General features: G+C 40.0%; 1 protein-coding gene across 13 annotated transcripts in view; it reads right to left on the minus strand.

Moving 5' to 3' along the window:
- Positions 1-3,175: 3,175 nt before the first annotated feature.
- Positions 3,176-20,353, minus strand: part of PDLIM5 (PDZ and LIM domain 5) — a 126,137-nt gene continuing 108,959 nt past the window's right edge. For all 13 annotated transcript variants that reach the window (XM_085057982.1, XM_085057983.1, XM_085057991.1 and 10 more), the window contains 5 exons: positions 19,611-19,785; positions 12,704-12,884; positions 11,555-11,675; positions 7,203-7,318; positions 3,176-6,580 (listed from right to left, as the gene is read on the minus strand). In XM_085057982.1, coding sequence (XP_084914108.1) covers positions 6,491-6,580; positions 7,203-7,318; positions 11,555-11,675; positions 12,704-12,884; positions 19,611-19,785 — 683 coding nt within the window. In that variant the 3' untranslated portion in view covers positions 3,176-6,490. The remainder of the gene's footprint in view (positions 6,581-7,202; positions 7,319-11,554; positions 11,676-12,703; positions 12,885-19,610; positions 19,786-20,353) is intronic.

Below are 20,353 nucleotides of genomic sequence, written 5' to 3' on the forward strand. Positions count from 1 at the left end.
GTTCAAGATTGTATCCTAGGTAAAAGGAAGTCCTCATAAAACCAAGGACAAAATCCTTAGTGTCATTCTGATCTTGCTCACTGGACAAATGTAAGCATAAAATTAAAGCAGTTTTGATACCAGTCACTTTTAACTTGGAGAGGATTAAGTTGAAATCAGTGAGGCTGTATCTGCTTAGGTTATTCATGCTTTTGGCCCTGTACTTGTTTTCACATGTTTCCTTTTTGCTTGATGGATTTCAAGGGAAATAAAGACTTTATGTGGGATATAATTACCATTTTGGTCTAGTATCTCAAGTTATTTTTCCAGCGGAAACTTCTGGGTGTGAAAACTTGACACTTCAGAAAGCATGCCAAAATTTAGTGCAAGTTTATATTTACCAAAGGAACATTTGACATTTCATCGATGCATCACAAAGAGAAAAAAGGGACACACCTGACAGGATTATCTTGCACTGAAGTATTTTAAAACAAACAAAGGCACTGCCCAGCAGTAAGGAAAAGCGAAGCAAAGGCTGGAGTACTGAAAAGGAAACAACTGTGATCCTATGGAAAGTGTGAATATTACTCAGAGCACAATGACACAATCCTTAGTTTCACAGTACAGGAGAAACCTTTTAAAGCATACCCAAAAGCTGGATATTTTTCAATAGTTTAAGGTATTTCCAGTGCAAATACAAAAGTGCTTTATCACAACTTGCATACCCTACCATGTTAAATATATTAAAAAAAAAAATTACAGAATTCTTTTTTGTCCAAATCAGCCATGTGTAAATTTTAGCATGGTGATTTTAAACTTCTTTAGAAATGTTTTTGCTTCATCTTATTACATCTTATTGTAACATGCTGTTCTCACACAACTTGCATGAGATCTCTAATGACACAGTGGTTTTCTATCCCCCAAACTGCCGCACATAAAATAGATTGGGGCTTATCAGAGATTTGCTCTATTTTTCAGCTTCCTATCTAAGCCAAGCTCAACTCTCCTGGCAAAAGATAATGAAAAAGACCATTAAGCAAAGCAATAAAGAGTAATATAAAAGCTCATTATAAGCCCAATTCATAAAATTACAAGCTGTAGTGTGCAGAACGCACATGTAAAACTGAAAACCAAGTTCAAGCATACCAAACAAGATTATAAATTAGCTGTTGTTTTTCTGTCTGAGAAAAGCCATTCTTTAATGAGCTTGGAAACACAGCTAAATATTTTCTTTCATAAATTCAAGAAAAAGCCATACCACTTTTGAGACTTCTGCTGGGCAGCTTTTTCTCGTCTCTCTTTTCCTCTTTTAAATTTTAAATACTGCATAGGAACCATTTGCTCTGTGAGGTTCCCATAGTTAGGACCAAACCCTTCTCAGAGGAATTTTGGCACCTTATTAATTAGCTGGTTATGAGAAGGAGCTGCACTCTTTCAGTGACTCCTATTTCACCATCAGTAAAGTGTGATACCATAATAAATTTCCATCAAGCAAACTATTTCTGGTAATTCCCCCTAATTAACACCAGACTGCTAATAATAAATTAGGCCCTATGTGTTTCTGATATAACCAAGATCTTGTCTGAGCACAAGATATTAACCAACGTCCCAAGAAAGTAAAACTTGAACCTAAATTAAGCCTTTGCTGGTAAAAGGATTTATATACAGTTTTGTGAGAAACCCTTTGAAGATGTCATACAGGGCATTTTGACCAGCAAATATTTTGAGTGACAGAGAGATTTGTTCTGTGCTGAGCAGTGAAAGTGGATTTATTGTGAAAACACACCATTGAGTTTTAAGCCTATAAATCTTACACTGGATTACAGCATCTTAATGAATGAATGACAGATCTCTTTTTTTTTTTGGTCGGTGCATTTTAATGTTACATGACGTTGTGATTGATAGAAACCAAACCTTTGCCATTAAAACGTCAAATGCAGACTTCATGCCTTTAAAAATTTGGCTTCTGGAGCTTAATGTACTGTTTGCAAATAGACTTGCATTTGTGTTGCTCATAGCCTAAACACTGAAGGGGAGGCAAATTTTCTGTAAAGTTGCCTCTAAATTTTATAGAGCTGTGTGCAGTGTTTTCCTTTGCCTGTGTAAATAAAGGCAGAAAACAACAGTGCATTGCCTGGTTCAGAGATGCCCAGCTAAGGGGATTCTTACCAGACTGGTGTTATCATGAAGGAATTGGCCATGTTAGAGCAGACATTTAAGTGTCCCACAGTGAAAAATGAGACTGCTGCATGCCAAGGCTACATACAGTATCAGTGCTTGCCAGAGCAGGCAGTATTTCCTTGGACAGTGTCAACTTAGAAAAAATATTAAACCCTTCTGGACAAACAGTACAAAGTATTCTAGATGGGCAGTAGAGCGGAGTAAGGATAGCAAAGGAACAGTAATTGGCCAATGTGGGTTTTACATTGTTACATATTCTACAGTATTCAACACCGTATTTACATCTTTCCATTCATCTTGAGAAAAGATGAAGAATCAGAGACTCACCGAGGTTGGAAGGGATCTCTAGAGATGAAGGGACCTTGACTAGTCCAAGGGCTGTGTCCAGGTGGGTTTTGAGTATCTCCACGTATAGAAACTCCACAATCTCTCTGGGCAACCTGTGCAGTGTTTGCCCATCCTCACAGCTGTCCTGTCACCACATACCAAGCCTGGTTCTGTTTTCTTGACTCCCCTATCCAGGTATTCCTACACATGGATGAGACCCCCCTGAGTCCCCTCTTCTCCAGGCTGAACAGCCCCAGCTCTCTCAGCCTCTCTCTGTATGACAAATGCTCCATGGCCCTCATCATCTCCTAGCTCTTCACTCCAGCAGGGCTGTGTCTCTGGTACTGCTGAGACCAGCACTGGGCTCAGCTCTCCAGATGGGTCTCACCAAGGCTGAGCACAGAAGGATCCCCTTCTCCAGGCTGCTGGCAATGCTCTGCCTAATGGACCCTAGGAGACTAGTGGTCTTTGTCACAGAGGAGTGTCACTGGCTCATGGTCAGCTTGGTGTCACCAGGACTCCCAGGTCCATTCCTGTTAAACAAAGCTCCATTCTAAAAAGCCCACAAAACCTGAAGCAGCTCAAATGCTATCTATTCCTGTGTACAATCATGGCTTTCCTTCACTGACCATGATTCAGGAAAAGAAAACATCCAACAACCACCAAATAACTGAAGACAGATAGAAAATTTTAGGTTTTGAGCAGGGTTTATTTGCTTGTTATGTTTTTCAATTATAATTAAATTTGCGATCGTGAACAGCCAAAATTTAATGCCAAAGATTATTAAACACAAGCAAAGAAATCACCAGGATTTAACAGCTGGTAGTTTAGCATAAAACAATGTTTGCAAAGCAGCTCACATGGCTAGATGATGCAAGTAGCTCTGTGAAGAAATAGGTACACAATTAACAGACCAACACACACTGAACCACAACTCAATTCCTGCTTTTAAGTTTATCGCATTGTTATATTAAGCATTTATATTTACATGTAATCCTGAATTATTTCATAAGAACATACCAAAACTGTCATCATGGATCAATTATTCACTTATAAAGACATTCTACCGTCAGACAGAGTTAAACCAAATTCTCTCACAGGAAGAAAAATAATGACTGACTAAAAATGCATGCAAAAATTGACAGTAGTTAGGTTACTGGTATGTCTCTCCTGACTGTGTAACATGAATGCTGTATGTGTGTTGTGTGAAAAACAGTTGGGAATCTCACAAAATCCCCAGATGATGATTGAATAATGCTGGTTTTGCTATGTCAAGTCTGCATTCAAATACACATATACACGTGTGTCTCTCAATGCACGTGCATACGTGTGCATGTAGAGAGAAGTACATTTAAACACATACACTCAGACCCAAAAAGATTCTAGAGGTAAAGGCAGGCTTACAAATAAAACAAAATAATACCAGGATGAAATAGTTCTAAACAACAAAAAAAATAAGGTAATAAATATTCAGTGAGATATATGGCATTATTATAAAGTGCTCTACTAAAATCTCACTTATTAAAATAATGATAAAAATTATGTTCCTTTTAGTTGATTTATATAATTTGGTAAAGCCATTAAATATTCATTATCTATCAGTGACTCTATGCTTTCTTTTAAATTTTAAACAAATAGATAAAAGCAGAAATTAAAAGGCAAGGCAGCTAAATGAAGCAGTTCTATTGGAGCCTTTCAGGCTTTTGTCCTCAAATTCATTAACAGCAAAATTTCAAACCCTAGAGCATATGGATTAAAAAATAAAATTCCAATTAGAATTATGAAGCTAAACAAAATTTAATTGGATTTTAAGGATAATGAAAACTGAGAAGTTTCTATCCTACGTTAAAATTCCAATGTTTGAATTGCAGAAATTACTGAACACCTTTTCCTGTGCATTTCTCCCCTCTTTCCTCATGCATGTGCAATAAAGCTCCACTGAAACCCAGTCTGCAGGTCTCATTTCTCCACATTCCACTTAATTTTAAAACAACCTGGCTTATATGTTGCTGTATCTTGTCCAGTCTGCTTCTACCCTTCTGATTTTCAGCCAAACTCACAAAAGGGTACATCTACAAGAGTGTAAACATTTTAAACAGCTTTATACCGTACCACCAAATTTCTTCTTATTTACCAACATTCACCAAATTTACCAAATTTCTTCTGTACCACTGGAAGTTAAAAAAGAAACATGGTAATATTGAATAAAGACAACTTCAGGAATAAAGTGAAACAGGCCCACAATGTGAACCTGTCTCACTGAATTAATAAAAAGCCAAGTATCTTTTCATATTTCAGTACAGCAATTTTGGTTTTCTTTCCTCCTCTTTTTTTGATGTTCATCATTGCGATTGCTTTATTCAATGATGGCAAATTTTTGTGATTTTTTTTTAAAATCCATGGTTTTATGGATAAAACTATCCTTTGAATCAGTAAAAAAACCCACCCCACAACAACAAATCCAGTAAATTATTATTTTCAATGTCTACTTGAAAGAGCACTAAAGACTAACAATTCAGCTCTGACACCCCAGTCAAATCAAAGAGCATGACAATTCTGTTTCCTTTCTGCTCTGGTCCCAAGAGAGCCCCTTCTCTGTTGTGCAATCCTGCTGAAGCAAAATTCACCCTGTGCAGAGGGACACCACCTCCTCCCTGTCTGCCTGCAATTGCTCCATGCCAGTGAAGCCCTAATTTGAAGCTCAGGGGGACTGAGCTGGTGCACTGGTGTTGCACTGACTTTCTCAGCAGACGCCAAATCCGTATGAAGCCACAGAATTGGCTGATCTGGCTGGCAGTAAAGGCATAATGACAGCATTGTCTCTCTGCTCCTTTGCAAGATCTGAGAGATACTGAGCTGCTTAAACCAATGTAGTATTATTTAACAATACATTCCCTACATCTGGAAGAGAAAAATAAAACCTAAACTAATAAAAATCATAACAGCTGAGCAAGGAAGTTAAGTTTTCAGTACACTAGCTGGCACACCACCAATATACATATTCATGAGCTACATGGTAAAGAATGTACTGAGAAAAAACCAATGTCCTCAATTGCACTTCAGCAGTTCCCCTCATTCAACGTCAGAATCTCACATTCTGGGTACAAAACACTGTTACCTGCAGATTCAGCACAATTTCCCCTGTCCAAGGCACTTAAAGCTACCTAAAACCTGAACTGCTAACAGAAGAGTCAAAATCCCTACTCCCTTAAGATTTGACCTCAAATTTTCATCCTATCAAACACACCCTCAGCAGCAGGGAGTTTTGGCTAGTGTTCTGGTAGTACATGAGTTACAGAAAAGTACCCCATTTATGTTTTCTTTTAAGTGGCATTTTCTAAAGTATTCTTTTACATCAACATAGCCACTCAAATGCTTTATAAAAACCTCTGTCCTTTGCAAGCCCATCAGAGATTTAACTGCAAAGGCATAGGTACATGTTATTGTGTAGGAGGCTTCATGTATATGAATATCAGATTTTTAAAAAATTAGGTTTTTAACTATGTACTTTGTGTAATCTTATCTTAACTTTGAGTTCCTTTAAATGGAGTTGAGCTGCAATACTTCTGGCCACACTTTAAAAGCATCACTGAAATAAAGTGGTCTGGATTGCTGAATCCAATCTCCTTTCATTTGGTGAATAGCAGCAAGTCCAAGATTTCTAATATCAGGTATTTACTTTTACATGTACTTCATTTCTCATCCTGAAACAGATATAAATGTGGTCATAAAATCATTAAACTAACACAGTAATGTGTGAAATGTAGAGATGAAGACAGTCTAATTGTTTGGCTTGGGTGAAATTCCTGATACCTTTCTTTTTATGAAGCAAAACAGTAAATGATAAACACCCTGAAAAATTAGTGTACAATCCCTTCTGCAAGTTTCCACATCTCTCTTCCATTTTAGAAAAATTGTATATAAATAATTTAACCAATTATTGAACATGGACATTTTAACCTTTCTGCTCAGTACATTTGTTACACAAGGTGAGCTCCAAGTATCAGATGTTGACAGAGTGGGCATGTTTCTTGCACAGTGGCTTGTCCTTCTTGGAGAAGAAAGTCTGGCCCTCCAAACTGTCACTACATACCTGAAACGGGATAAAAAATGAAGAACACCCAATTCAGATGGATGAATCACACCATAACTAGCCAGAATGCCAAATCATGCTATTGTTCTACACACAAATATATTCAAAGACTAATTACCTTTTTTTTAGGGATTCTCATTTTATGTAACACTAGTGGTTGGTGTAAGCATAACTTTCTTAAGACAACAGATGCTTAACTGGGAGCAGAGTTAGGTGCAGAATTTAAGAAAAAGCCCCAGTCATTAAGATTGGGGCTTCTTTTTTTTTGTTTTTTTGGTCATACCATATTAGCAAGCAGCACCTTGGCTACAGTGTCCTTATGTCAAAAGCACTCTTGCTGCTTTGGAAACACAGCCCATTCCCTTATGACCTTCAGCACTTGCTCTGAGGAAGCAAACATCAAGGGTTAAATGCTGGGACCCAGGGCTGCAATCCAGGACACCTTCACTTGCACCCGTGCCAAAGGCTTACAATAGCAACAGGCCTTCCAAATACCTGGGAAAGCACTTTTTGTTTGGGCTCGAGGGATTGAGAGAGGTTAGAGCTGTTAACTCCCATATGGGTCAGGTTAGCACAGGCACTTTTGCCAGGGTTTGTTTAAAGGCAGACCAGCTCTACTTACGGAGCAGACGAAGCAAGTGTCATGCCAAGTGTGGCCCAGGGCTTCAAGGAACCTGTCTCCAGCTTCAATGGGGAATTCACAGCCATGGCACATAGTACCAAAGAGGGCATAGTAATCTGCAAAGAGATACAAACAGGTTTTAAAGCATATGCAGAAAAGCAAGACTGACCCTTTGAGAGCTTTGCTCTTTTCTTTCACTGGCAATAGGTTTGGACTTGCTGAGGTTTATAAGACTGATTACACTGAATAAAGAGCTCCCAGATCAGAAGACTGGGATGTTGACTTCTTGCTAAATCAGTTCTCATTCCCTTCATCCTTTCAAGTGAGCAATGCTTCCATCTTCCTGGTGTTTCATTTCCTTGAGATCAACAGTGTGCTGGGGAGGGGAAACTCACTCCTTGCAGAGCACCCACGTGAACTCTACGTGTTCCTTACATTCTCTCCAACTCTGCTTTGAAAGCACAACCCAGCTGTTCACACTACAGACCTCCTCAGAGAGTAATGAACTCCTGCCTAAGTTCTGGCACAATATTTGCCCCAGACTGCACTACTCAAAACCATGTAATCATTAGGCTTCTGTCCTAATTAGTCTAGAAGTTTGGATCAAGTCAGAATACCTTTCTAGTCACTGGAGTCTAGTCTAGTTACATGGCTTTAAAAAAACCCAAAACAACAAAACAAAGCCCCAAAACAAACAAAGCCCTTCCTCTTCATTACTATGAAGAACAAGAAGCTCCTCCAGCAATCTCAGAGAGCAGGGACTAAAACAAATGGCACTGAACCATTCATATTCCCTGCCCCAAGCTGTCTGGCCTTTTACACTTTTTTCAACTCTCAAGAACCCCATTCCAGGAACCAAATATTTTATTCCTGCAGAGACAACAATGGCATTAGTGCTACAACATGAGAGAATTTGTGGCCAGCACACTACCATGGCAAACATGTCATGCAACATTATGTCTTCGTAAGACGAACTACAGTCAAAGTGACAGCCATAATGAAGCTTTGGACTACATCTACCAATATCAGTGTTACTACCATAGTAATACTCTAACTCTGACAAGGAAATTAAATGACAGGGGCTGTTTTCAAAGGGAATTGTAAGGGGTGGGAAGAGGGGTGGAAGTGGATTTTGTTTCTCACCTAGACTACACAGATTTGCAGAAGCTCTGATGCTTACTGCAGCTGAGGCCACAGAGGCTCATCCGATTTGTCAAGCCCAAGAGAAAAGTCCTGGTTTTGTTTAGTAAGAGAGTGATTTGTGTGACAACCTCCCTTAAAATGGGTCATCACAGGAGATATCTCAACAGGATGGGGAACACAAGTGCTCTGGAAAAGCAAAGCCTTCAATGGCTGTCAGTGACAAGAAACTGCTTCACCAATCACCTTCATTTATCCATGCTGGTGGAATGAATTTGTAAGTGTTTAAGAAGAAAGACAAGAAAAGTATCAAATGGTAGGACAGATCTGTGCAAAACCCCTGAAGGACAAGGTCTCATGACCACACTCTTTCAGCTCTTTGCATTTGTGGTCATACAGAATCTTACTGATATTTTCCTGGTGCCAGCAGTTAAAACCTTTTGTAAGTTGGCCTGTGGTTGTGTTGATAAGTTTATTGGCTTTTCTTCTGAAGAAAGGGCAGTAGATAAGGCAGAATGAAGGGCATCAGCTTTCTTTTGCTTTTGCATGCTTGAATTGTGATATCACAGAAGCCTTCCAAGGCAGACTTCTCACACAGTCACATATCAGTGCTTCCTGCACACAGCATTTTCAAAACTAGGTTACTAATGCTGCACTTAAAAAAAGTTCAAAGTTGTAGATATCTGAACTTCTAATTTAATTTTAGCCTCAACATCTAAACCCAGAACATTCTGCAGATTAACCCCCCTTTAATACTAATAGCTGATGCTGTTATAATTTCAAATACAGATTTAAAATTAGAACTCTCCTTTACACTAGGAAGAAGGAAAGTTGGCAATGACATTTACTCCTTATTTCTTTAAAATTAGTCATAGACTCATAACTCCAGCTGGACTGAAAGTCTTTGAAAAATTAATATAACTCAAATTAACATCTAGTTAGCGAGCCAGAGCCATTACAAAGTATCACTGCCAATAACACCTCACAGATTGTGTCTGCATTAACTTGAGCTAGCAACTTTCTATCTCAGAAATAAACTTTGCAAGAAGTGTAGTACACTTGACATCTTACCACAGTTTTTCCTGCTCTCAGTATAGAAAAATGCACATTTTGCATGGGAGCTGTAACAGTAGCACAAATCAATGCACTGCACGACATGTGGGTTATTTGGTGGCAGGAACAAGAATGGAACCTTAACAGAACAAACCCTGTCATGAGCTTTCCGCCCAAAGGGGAGTTATTGATTCCTCCAGTACTATTTTTGAATCATCAAATGGTTCCAAGATTAGGGGCTTCACATTGCTTGAGGATGAAATTTCACCATGCTGTCACACTGGAGGATGCTGCTCGTATACCCGTTTCCTCTGCCGTGCCACAAATTCAATAGCAGCAACACCCTATTCTACTTGTGTCCCCATGTTAGCAATAACCTACTGTGTCCTTTTGTATCTGCCAACACCTCATTAGAGCAGCTCTGACAAGAAATTTTGGATAAATTGGCCTACTTCCCTCATGCTTACAGTACCTAGTACTCTCCATGGCACCCACTGTGAACAACTCTGGGATCGGTACAGAAGGAAATCTTAGCTTCAAAGAGGTCATTAGGATTTCATGCTAAGTCTTTTCTGATCAATCCATTTCTACATCTAGTGAAACATAGATACATCATAGAAACATCTATGAGTAGAAGGAAAACCATAACAAGGGTACAACTGACAGTTCCAACATAGCACACATTACTAAACACATTGTAAAAACAGGTAATTTTGGTAAAATTTTATCTCTTTTCTATTTTGTAGGAATTTGTTTCACAAATTGTTTATTTCTTTCCTAGGTCAGAGGTGTACATGGAACGTTTTAAGCAAACTAGAAAACCAATGTAAATAAAAACTGATCATATTAATAACAACAGGTTGACAAGAAGCTCAACATGACCTAGCAATGTGCAGTCAGCCCAGAAAGCCAACTGTACCTTGGGCTACACCACAAGAGGAGTGGCCAGCAGGCCAGCAGGGGACACTGAACCACCTACTCTGCTTTCCTGAGACCCCACCAGAAGTCCTGCACCCAGCTGGGGGGATCCCAAGATGGGATAGATGTGGACCTGCTGGAGCAAGTCCAGAGAAGGTCACAAAGATGCTCAGAGGGCAGGAGCACTTTGAGGAAAGGCTGAGAGAGTTGTGGTTGCTCAGCCTGGAGAACAGAAGACTCCAGTCAGACCTTACAGAACCTTCTAGCACCTGAAGGGGGCCTACAGGAAAGCTGGAGAGGGACTTTTTAAAAGGACATGTAGTGACAGGACAAGGGGGAACGGCTTTAAACTGAAGAAGGTACATTTATATTGGATAATAGGAAGACAATTTTTTACTATGAGGGTGGTGAGGCACTAGAACAGGTTGCCCAGGGCAGCTGTGAATTCCTCATTCCTGGAAATGTTCAAGGCCAGTTGGATGGGGCTTTGAGCAACACGGTCTGGTGGAAGGTGTCCATGCCCATGGCAGGGGAGTTGGAACTAGATGATCTTCACGGTCCCTTCCAACCCAAACCATTCTATGATTCTATAAAAAATGTTATTAGCTGGAAGTGCTAAAAACTAAGCCAGAAATGCTCTGAACTTCTAAGCCACATCGTTCATGCAATATTGCTCATCAGGCCTTTAAGTGCTGTAATTGTATCACTGTATTTTTCCCCTGACAGCTTTTTTATCCTATGGGTATGTTCAACAGATGTTACCCCTGATCCTGCAAAAAGCTACCTGGACAGACTGCTTACTCTTGGAAGTCCCCCAGGCTGTGAATAAGGCTATTCAGAGAAAAACACATTACTCCACTAGCATTTGCTTGTGTTTAGTAAATAAACAGATTTACATAAACTTCAGATTATTTTAAAGCCAACCAGAAAGTGATCCTAAAACTAACACTTCGATGTATCACTGATACTACAGCTGAGATTTAACAGGAATAGGTAAAATCAGTGACAAGGAGCCTTCTGATGCTGAAGCCAATGAAGAAATCCTCACCAGCTTCTCCTGCTGCAAGCTTACTGTTTATAGCAGCTGTTGCTGCTTTGAATTGACATATCAAAGTTACATGAAATTTCTGGGGCACTTCTAATGTGAAGCTTGAGAAAAAGGAATTATTTTTTTTCCCCAACCTTACTGAACTCTGCTTTCCTGCACAGCTGCAGTGAACTTTGGTTGTGTTGCTTCTTACCCGTCTCACAGTAGGGATCACCATCTTCTAAGTGAAAGACATTATTGCGGATGGGGTTATGACAGGCCACACACACGAAGCAGGAAACGTGCCAAGTTTGTTTCAATGCATTTATTACTTCCTGTGGGGATTAGGAAAAGTGTTAGGAACACATTATTTCGATGTGATGACTACATTGTGGTAGCCATGCCTCCACACTTTATTCATTTCGAGAATACTTTGTTTCCTATTGCTACTTTGAAAACGGGTTGTGCACATAAGTTCTGCGATGTTGAACTTAATGAGGTGCTTTATTTATGGTACATCTCCTTATTTTTCATGAGCAATCCTTCAGGGTTTTTGGAAGGTTCAACACAGAGTTGGACAGACTTAACAACTCGTTTGTTCACCTTTTGAATTTTAATTAGGATCTCACCCACAATGGTCCCGTGAAATAAGAAAAGCAGCATCTCTGCCTTCTCCTGAAGTCTGTGAGTTAATCAGAGTTGATCAGAAGACATCACACAGAAAATTACGACTGCTCTGTGTTGTTTGGAAGATGCTCTAATGCCAAATATGACTTGAGAATTGTGCTGCCAGAGCCCTGCATGACCCCAGTTACACAAGAATGCAGACACATTGCTGTCTGCAGTGAAACAGCAGCCGATCAGCTGGCAGGCTCAAATAAGCAATATCACTGCCGAGTAGGATAACGTGTCTTTCCATCTAAATTAACACTGGGAATATTTCAGCACTTCACATCTAGCCAGCAGTGTGTTCTCTAGTGCTCAGCTCACCTAAGAAGGATTATTTCTTTCTACTCCCTTTCCCCACTCCCCCCATCCCATTCTGTAAAGAGCTGCCAATTAAACCATTTTGCTCAAGAAAATTTGGTAGTCACAACAGCTACAGAACAGCTTCATGAAAACAGGAGCTGAGCTTGGAAGAGCCAAGGAGACAACAGCACCTTTTGTCAAAGAGGTTGAAAAGGTTCAACATTAGAAGAGCCAAAGCCATATTTCGTATGTGATGGTAGCTGAAAAGGCATGTCAAGAGTATGTTTGAAAGAATGCAGACTGGGCCAGATAAAATGGAATTTCATTGTAGAGAAGCACTGAACACTGAAATTATTGTTCCCACGAAAAAACAGGCCACTTGCCGGTCACTTACCCCAAGGATCTTCCTCTGGCACTTTGAACACTCAGGGGCAAAGAACTTCTCATAGCAGACCTCACAATACAGCATCCCTTTCTCTTCCACAAATCCAATGTACGCCATGGAGGTTTTGCAGTGGGCACAGTTAAACTCCTCTGGATGCCATGACTTCCCCAAAGCCACCAAGAAGGGTCCTCTGATTAGAAAGAAGAGATATTATTAGCAAATACACCTGGGCTGGCTCCTGCAAAAGCTGTGAATAGACTCATCTACAATAGCTCTGTGTCATTCCTACACTGTTCACACACATTCACTGCCCCAACTGCTCCATCCTCTTTCCTCCTACAGGCTCTAAGAAAGCTCCAAGTGTTGACTGTATCCATCTCCATTGAACTCTCTCCTAGAAATGCCCACCCACAATAAACACTAATTCTTTTCACTTCACTGCATTTCAGAAATCTTATTTTAGAACTCCATTAAATACAGTGCTGAAGTGTCTGCTAGGGAAGTGAACCCATGTTCCAAATTCCATCAATTGCAAAGAGATATTTGACTCAGTGATGTGATCAACTCTCCTGTAGAATGCATTCATATCAAGACTACAAATAGAAGTAGACTTGACCCCGCTAAGAGCAGAAGACATCAGTTTCTTCTGAGACTAAAATTCAGTCATTGTCCTTATGCAGTAAGTTTCCTACAGGATAACCCATCCCAGTTTTAGGAGGATTTTTTGGCATTAAAATAGGTCCATTTTTTCCTGAACACAAAGGTTCTTCTATCACTTGCAAATGCAAAATAACAGCACTTTTAATAGCATTTGTCTGGCCAATGCAATGCAGTTAATAGAAAAGATAAATTCATCCATTTTTCAGTTGGAAAAAAATTCTCAGTTTGTAACTCATGAATCCCAGGCATACATCATTGTCTCTATATTCACCTGAAAGTATATTCAGCATGCTAATTTCTTTAGCGAACATATTTACTTTAAAGAGGTGCCTCCAAGGTCCCACCAACACTCAACCTTTCAGATGAACTTTGTGGTTGAAGTTCATCCCCCTCTCCAGATTTCCTGTTTTTGCAAGACCAGCAAAGATGTAATTCTTTCAAGTATTCTTTCAAAGTGCTTCATTTTTTTCTGATCTAATACTGCACTGAAAAAAATCTGATTGGTATTAATATGATCACCTGTGGCTAAACATTTTTTTTTGAAACCAGCTAAGCTACAAGAACATTTTTGTGTAAGATTTTCATGTAAACAAAACAACAGCAATAAAGAAAAAAACAAAAAACCAAACAAGAAAAAACCCCAAACAAAACCCCCCAAATCCACCTTGAAATTTGATTCTGTTGACTCTAAAATGGGAATATAAGCAGGCTGAGGACAGAGGGCAACTTCATTAAGGATAGAGGGATAAAGGCTTTCATTTCTCTTTTTCATCTTCTCTGGCGATGCTATGTATTTTCAGCAGGATGAGAAGTCAAAAACAAGGGATGCAAACAGATTTAGGATAACCCAAAGACCTTGCAAGATGATGAACATATTTAATCTGGGCTAGTGTTTTCTATTCCCCTCTGATTACTGGAAGGAATGCAGTGAAAAGGGGCTCCTGAAAAGAAGTCTGTAGTTCTTTAAGGAGGGAGCTGGGGCTGAGCACAGCTCTCCAGCCCCCACTCCCTGCCAATCCCTGAGCAGTGCAAACACTGACCTAACCCGATACCCTCCCACTGCTCTACAAGCACCTTTTTACATCAATGCCCTTTCAGTTATGTACTGATCAAACAATACAAGCCCTTATGTACAACAAAGTGCTCTCAGAGCGCCGTGTCAGCACAGGCTAATTTAACAGATTCATTAACACGCGGCTGACACTAAAGACGTTCTCCCAGCTCCAGGTAGGATTGAGTTTCTGGCCATCTGCACCGAAATAACAGGCTCAGTCAGCTCTGCAATGGGAAGCAAGCATGCTAGCAACAGGAGGAGAAGGAATTTTTACATCTGCTGCATTTAGCTCTCCAGAGTTTACAGCTCTGACGTGCTGAGGTCGGCCATTCAGGACAGTGCGCAGGAGCACAGATGGACCGGGAACAGCCTGAGTGCACCTACAGAGTTCCTTTCCCAAAGCCCCCAGACAGCTGGGGCTGTGCCCTGCACAATGTCTACGAGGTGTTCCATTAGTGGACTGGCTCCCTGTGCACACATGTCCAGAAGAACACTTTCTAAATACAATTTTACTTTCAATCAGGCCGCAGTTTAAACATGTCAGGCTGATACTGCAGCTTAATGATACCTGCAACTTAAAAGCTGCCCCAAAGCACGTGGAAGGAAAAAGAAAAAAAAAAAAGAGACCTGCCATGTAAAATACACTAAAACATGATATTCAGAACTTGGAGGTGTTCCCAGTCTCTGCATAATTTTGCCATCAAAATGATAGCTTCCAGTAATGAAAGGTATTTATTTCCTCTATTAATTTGGAAAAGACTTTAAAGTCCCAGTTGGAGTAAGGAGACCACATGCCCACACTCACACAATGTGACAGAAGTAGCTCGGGGGATGCAATGCTGGGAAGATGACTGTAGATGCTTGTTTGCTTGCTTGCTTGCTTCCTTCCCCATTTAAAAACCAATAAAAATCCCACATGCCGGTGTCAACTAGAACATATTCGTAAAAGTAGTGCTAGGAAACCATGTTCTTACTGTCCAAATGGGATATGGGATGACCCAACTGGCAACAGTTGGCCATGAATGTGCCTCTACCCCTGGCTACTTCAATGTGCTGAGCATTTCTGAACATATTTCTGGTATCACCACATAGACCATATGAATGGAACTCAGAGATTAAAATAAACAAATCATTAGCTTATTATTTTTTTGAAAGAGATTCTGATTGGTTTACAAGGGTATTTGCAGAATCTTATACCCCAAAGGATCACCAGGTACATAATTTTAGTAGTTACCTCAAACATTTGGGTTCTGTGTGTAATACTGGGGCAAACTGAAAGGAGAAGTAAGCAACATACAGGGAATGTAAGTGCAATTTCAATGACTTAACACATGTAACTGAATACAACTTCATCAGTATGGTCATGATGCATTATATTAGTACACCAATAATCTTGTTTCTCATGTGGCTTGTATTATGCTAGCAAGCCAGAACTGAAATTTGGTGGTAGAAAGATCAAAAAGGATTTCCACACCTGCTAGGAAGGCCAATCATTTTGCAGTTAACCACACAGCAGTCTACAGTTTTGGAAGTTTCTCTTTCTTCTCACCTGAAAATGCTGAAAATTTGTGTATAGGAGGTGCTGAAGGGAAGCACCATTTATACTTCTTGCCTTTTGCCTTTAAAAACAATTTTTATGAAAAGGTGACAGAGCCAAATCATCATTCATAGCAGACATGCCAAAGAGTATGTTCTCAATGGTGATCCAGCGAAAACACATTTGGACTTCAAAGGAAGAGCCAACTCTGCAGTGCAGAACTTGGTAAGGCTGCCTGGGAACCAGAAGTCTTCATCAGGAAATGCCAGAAGACTGCCAGACCGTCACAGCAAGTAGATCAAGAGAAATTTAGTTTGCCTCCAGCTTTGATTCTTTAAGACATGGAAAGAAAAGCTTACTTAATGAAGCTTTGGAAAAAATGAGAACCTTCAGACAATCACTGTGTGAATAATTGAAGATATATTAAAAAGTTATAAGGTGTCTCCAAGAAAGGTTTTGGCTCAACCAGCCATGGTTATTCTATGCCTGAGTGTAAAGTAACCAACTCCAGAATGCATTTTGGCTTCAAAACAGATGTACAATGCAATGTCACTTGATCTTCCTCCTACCTTTTCATAGGTAAAACTAACACTGAGGGCATGAAGTGTAATTATGCTAAAACTTGAATTCAAAATGCCATTGCAATCTTCCAAATTCACTGTATGCTGTGAACATGAGGCATATTTGGCATTGATTAATGCACATCAACTCATCTCGGAACACTTGGTTTTAAATAATTGAGTAGGCATTTAACATATGATGAAATATAAGGATTTAAACACCACTAGCAAATTACAAAGAAGTTAGACATGGGCACCAATTACTATTCATGAAAAGGTGTCACTTACAATAGGTGACAATGGCTTAAGTACAGTCAAGTGGGGCTCTGCAGTTTCTCCTCACGTATTCACTCAGGAGCAAATGCTGCTCCACAGAGCAGTGCAGTGCCCTACTTAGAGGGCAGCAGCTCATCTCCTTTTTTAGTGGTAGTCAAAATGGGGAAGTGGGGAGTAGCAGAAAGTGATTTCAGGGCTGAGAGAAGAGGAGAACTGCTCAGGAGTAAGATCCCACAGCACCAGCACACCCTGATAAACCACAGCCCCTGTAAAAGGCAATGAAGTCTCTTGTATGAAAGATGTAGCACATAGTGTGCTTTGTGTTTGGTTTTAAACTAAAGCAACAGGAACAAAAAGGAAAGCAAATGGTTTCTTGCATGTTATTTACCAGACACAAATCCAAAGCCCAGGGAACAAAAAGGACAGACAGAATTATTATATAGGCTAAACTGTTCAAGGAAACAGGTGAATCTCATCCCAAAAATACGTACACCTTTTTTGATAATAATCTTTCATTTTGCAATGAAGCAAAAAAACTGCATTAAGATGCATAGGTGCACCTGTGTTGGGAATTTGTGTAACTATTTTCTATTGCTTCAGGGGGGCTACGTTCATATATTTTTATTTCCTTGACATATACAGTGGAAGTAGGAATAACTTTTCCAAATCATCACAGATCTATTAATAAAGAGTCTTCTAAAATGAACCCAGAGCTAACTGAACTGGTAGTGAACTATCAGAACAGAAATCTCATGGAAGCAAACAAGCTGGACTCAGTTGACCCCTAAAGATCAAGTGATTTGCATTAGCTGGTTCTGATGCAGAATCCAAGCCAGGGCTCAAGAGGCTACAAAAACCCATGGTGGAAAGACCGATTTTCTGTTATACTGAATGAAAATTATACAGTTTATAGAGTTCCTCATTTTTCAAAACTTAAGTTTTCTAATCAAAAAAGTCTCTGTCTTCAATCATGGTGAAACATTGCAGGCTCTCTTATTTTGTCCACTAAATACATGGGACATAGATAAATAAATTTAAAAATACTATTAAAAAATCATTACTTTCCCCTTGTAGTTCAACAATACAAACAACTGAATAAGCAAGAACAAAACACTTTTAAAGAATACATGTCTTCCAATAATCCTAAGAGATTTATATTTTAGGGAAGAAATAAAATGCAAGGTAGATGAAAATGAGGATGATTTGCACACTGGCAATAAAAGCAATTACAATTCCCTGGATGAGACAGTCATGACTAATTGCCAGAAATCACTGACTGAACAATGCAACCCAGATTCAATTCTTCCTCCATATGAAATTCTGACTAACAATAGGATATCTTATGGGATCAGCAGAACTTATTTAACTTAATCTTATTTGGCAAACTCGTGTTTGTGTTGCTCAATGTTTTCTACCCATGTCATACAAGTCAAGGACAATAGCTACCATAATGTCCAAAGGCCAGAGAGCCCATCAAAGAGCTTGAAATCCAGTAGTGCAGGAAATTATTACCAGTCTAGTCCTAGCAATTGTTAAAACATCACTCCTTGCTTTTCTTCTATGGATGGAGCCTGTCATTTTTCTTCTCAACTAGAAACCATGGTTTAGAAACCAACATTTGTGACTAGGCTTTATAAAGCTCTCTGATGGGTTTCCAACTAGCTAATACTCCCAATTCTACTGGAATGGGTATATAAGTGAAAACTAACTTGCTGATTTTTCTTTGGTTTTACTCTATTCCATCTAGCTTTCTGGTTCTCTGTAAAATGGACTGTGACTGTTAGCAGTTCACAACATTTTTCCTCCAAAATAGTCTCATTCTCAGTTTTGTTAGATAAATCATGCATAAAAAGTGCTCTGCATTACTGAAATGAAGCCTTAAACCACTTGAGACCAAAGAATCAAAACCCAAGAAAGCAAAACAAAGCCCTGCTGTGAAAGAGCCTGCAGGATGAACAGAATCATAGAATCATTTAGGTTGGAAAAGACCTATAAGATCATAAAGTTCAACTGTTCACCCAGCACTGCCAGGTCTACCACTAGGCACGTCCATAAGTGTCACATCTACACATCTTTTAAATACCTCCAGGATGGGGACTCCAAGACTTCCCTGGGCAGCCTGTTCCAGTGCTGGACAACCCTTTTGGTGAAAACTTTTTTCCTAATATCCAACCTAGACCTCCCAGTCATACCTTGAGGCTATGTCCTATCACTGGAGGAACAGTATTTCCATAGTGATAAAAGAAAGTACTATTAACTCTACAAAAACCTGCTGACTCCTTTGAACCAACCTCCACATCACTACAGCCTCGTCTCAGGCAGCTGTAGAGAGTGATAAGATCCCCGCTGAGCCTCCTCTTCTCCAGGCTAAACACCCCCAGATCCCTCAGCTGCTCCTCATCTGACTTGTGCTGCAGACCTTTCCCCAGCTCCGTTCCCTTCTCTGGACAAGCTCCAGCACCTCCATGTCCTTCCTGAACTCAGAACTGGGGCTCAGAACTGGACACAGGATTCAAAGTATGGCGTCCCCATTGCTGAGTACAGGGGGACAATCCCTGCCCTGGTCCTGCTGGCCACACTACTGCTGATCCAGGCCAGGATGCCATTGGCCTTCTTGGCCACCTGGGCAAATTGACGGCTCAAGTTCATCCGGCTTTCCAGATCATTGATAAAGATATTAAAGAGAGCATGCTCCAATACTGAGCCTGAGGAGCAACACTGGTGACCAGTCACCCACTGGATTTGGCTCCATTCATCACCACTCTCTGGGCCTGGCCATCCAGCCAGCTCCAAATCCCCCAGGATTGCCCCCAGCAAGCAGATACAGACCTAATGACTTGGTTGCAGTGTGCACACATGGGAGTGCGCTTCCCCGCCGGAATGTGCTCTGCCCTCTGAACCAACGTGTCTTGCTCATTTAGCTGAGGTGCTGTTGCAGCTTTTTCACTCGGGGCAGTTGTTCCTGGTGATTTAATACTGTTTGATGTCCATCCACTGACAGGACCTGGGGAAAGAATGCCAAAAGCATTTAGAAGACCATTTTCCAGTACCAAGTATATAAACTTGAAATACAAGCAACCAACAACATTTGCCTAACATCATTGTCCAGTGCATACCTGCCTCCTTAAAGGAAAAAATTAAAAAGCACTGATTTTTCTCTCCTCCCCAGCAAGTTACCAAGTCAGTCCTACCTACTTTATGAAATGTCCATGAAATAACACAGAATGGCTTTGGCTAACTTGTAGAGGTAGCAGACAAATTTCAACATGTTGAAGAAGTTAGGCAAAAGAATATACAACCTGCAAAGGCATTATTTTGTTTTAGATACAAAAGCTGAAACCAAGAACATCAGTGTATGAAGAGAGGCAGGAGAAAATGACATACCTACTCAAAAAATTTCACAGTGAGTGCAATAGATCATACATCATTACTAACGTGTTAAACAAGAACATACGTTCAATACAACATGTGCAGAAATTTAAATTAGAGTACTGTATAAGCAAAATATATTTCTAAATTGAAATTAAACACTAGTCTAGATAAGTGGATTCTGCCAATCTGAAGCACTCCAA

Source organism: Lichenostomus cassidix, chromosome 4 (assembly GCF_008360975.1).
Source record: "Lichenostomus cassidix isolate B80296 chromosome 4, HeHo_3.0, whole genome shotgun sequence".
Classification (NCBI taxonomy): domain Eukaryota; kingdom Metazoa; phylum Chordata; class Aves; order Passeriformes; family Meliphagidae; genus Lichenostomus; species Lichenostomus cassidix.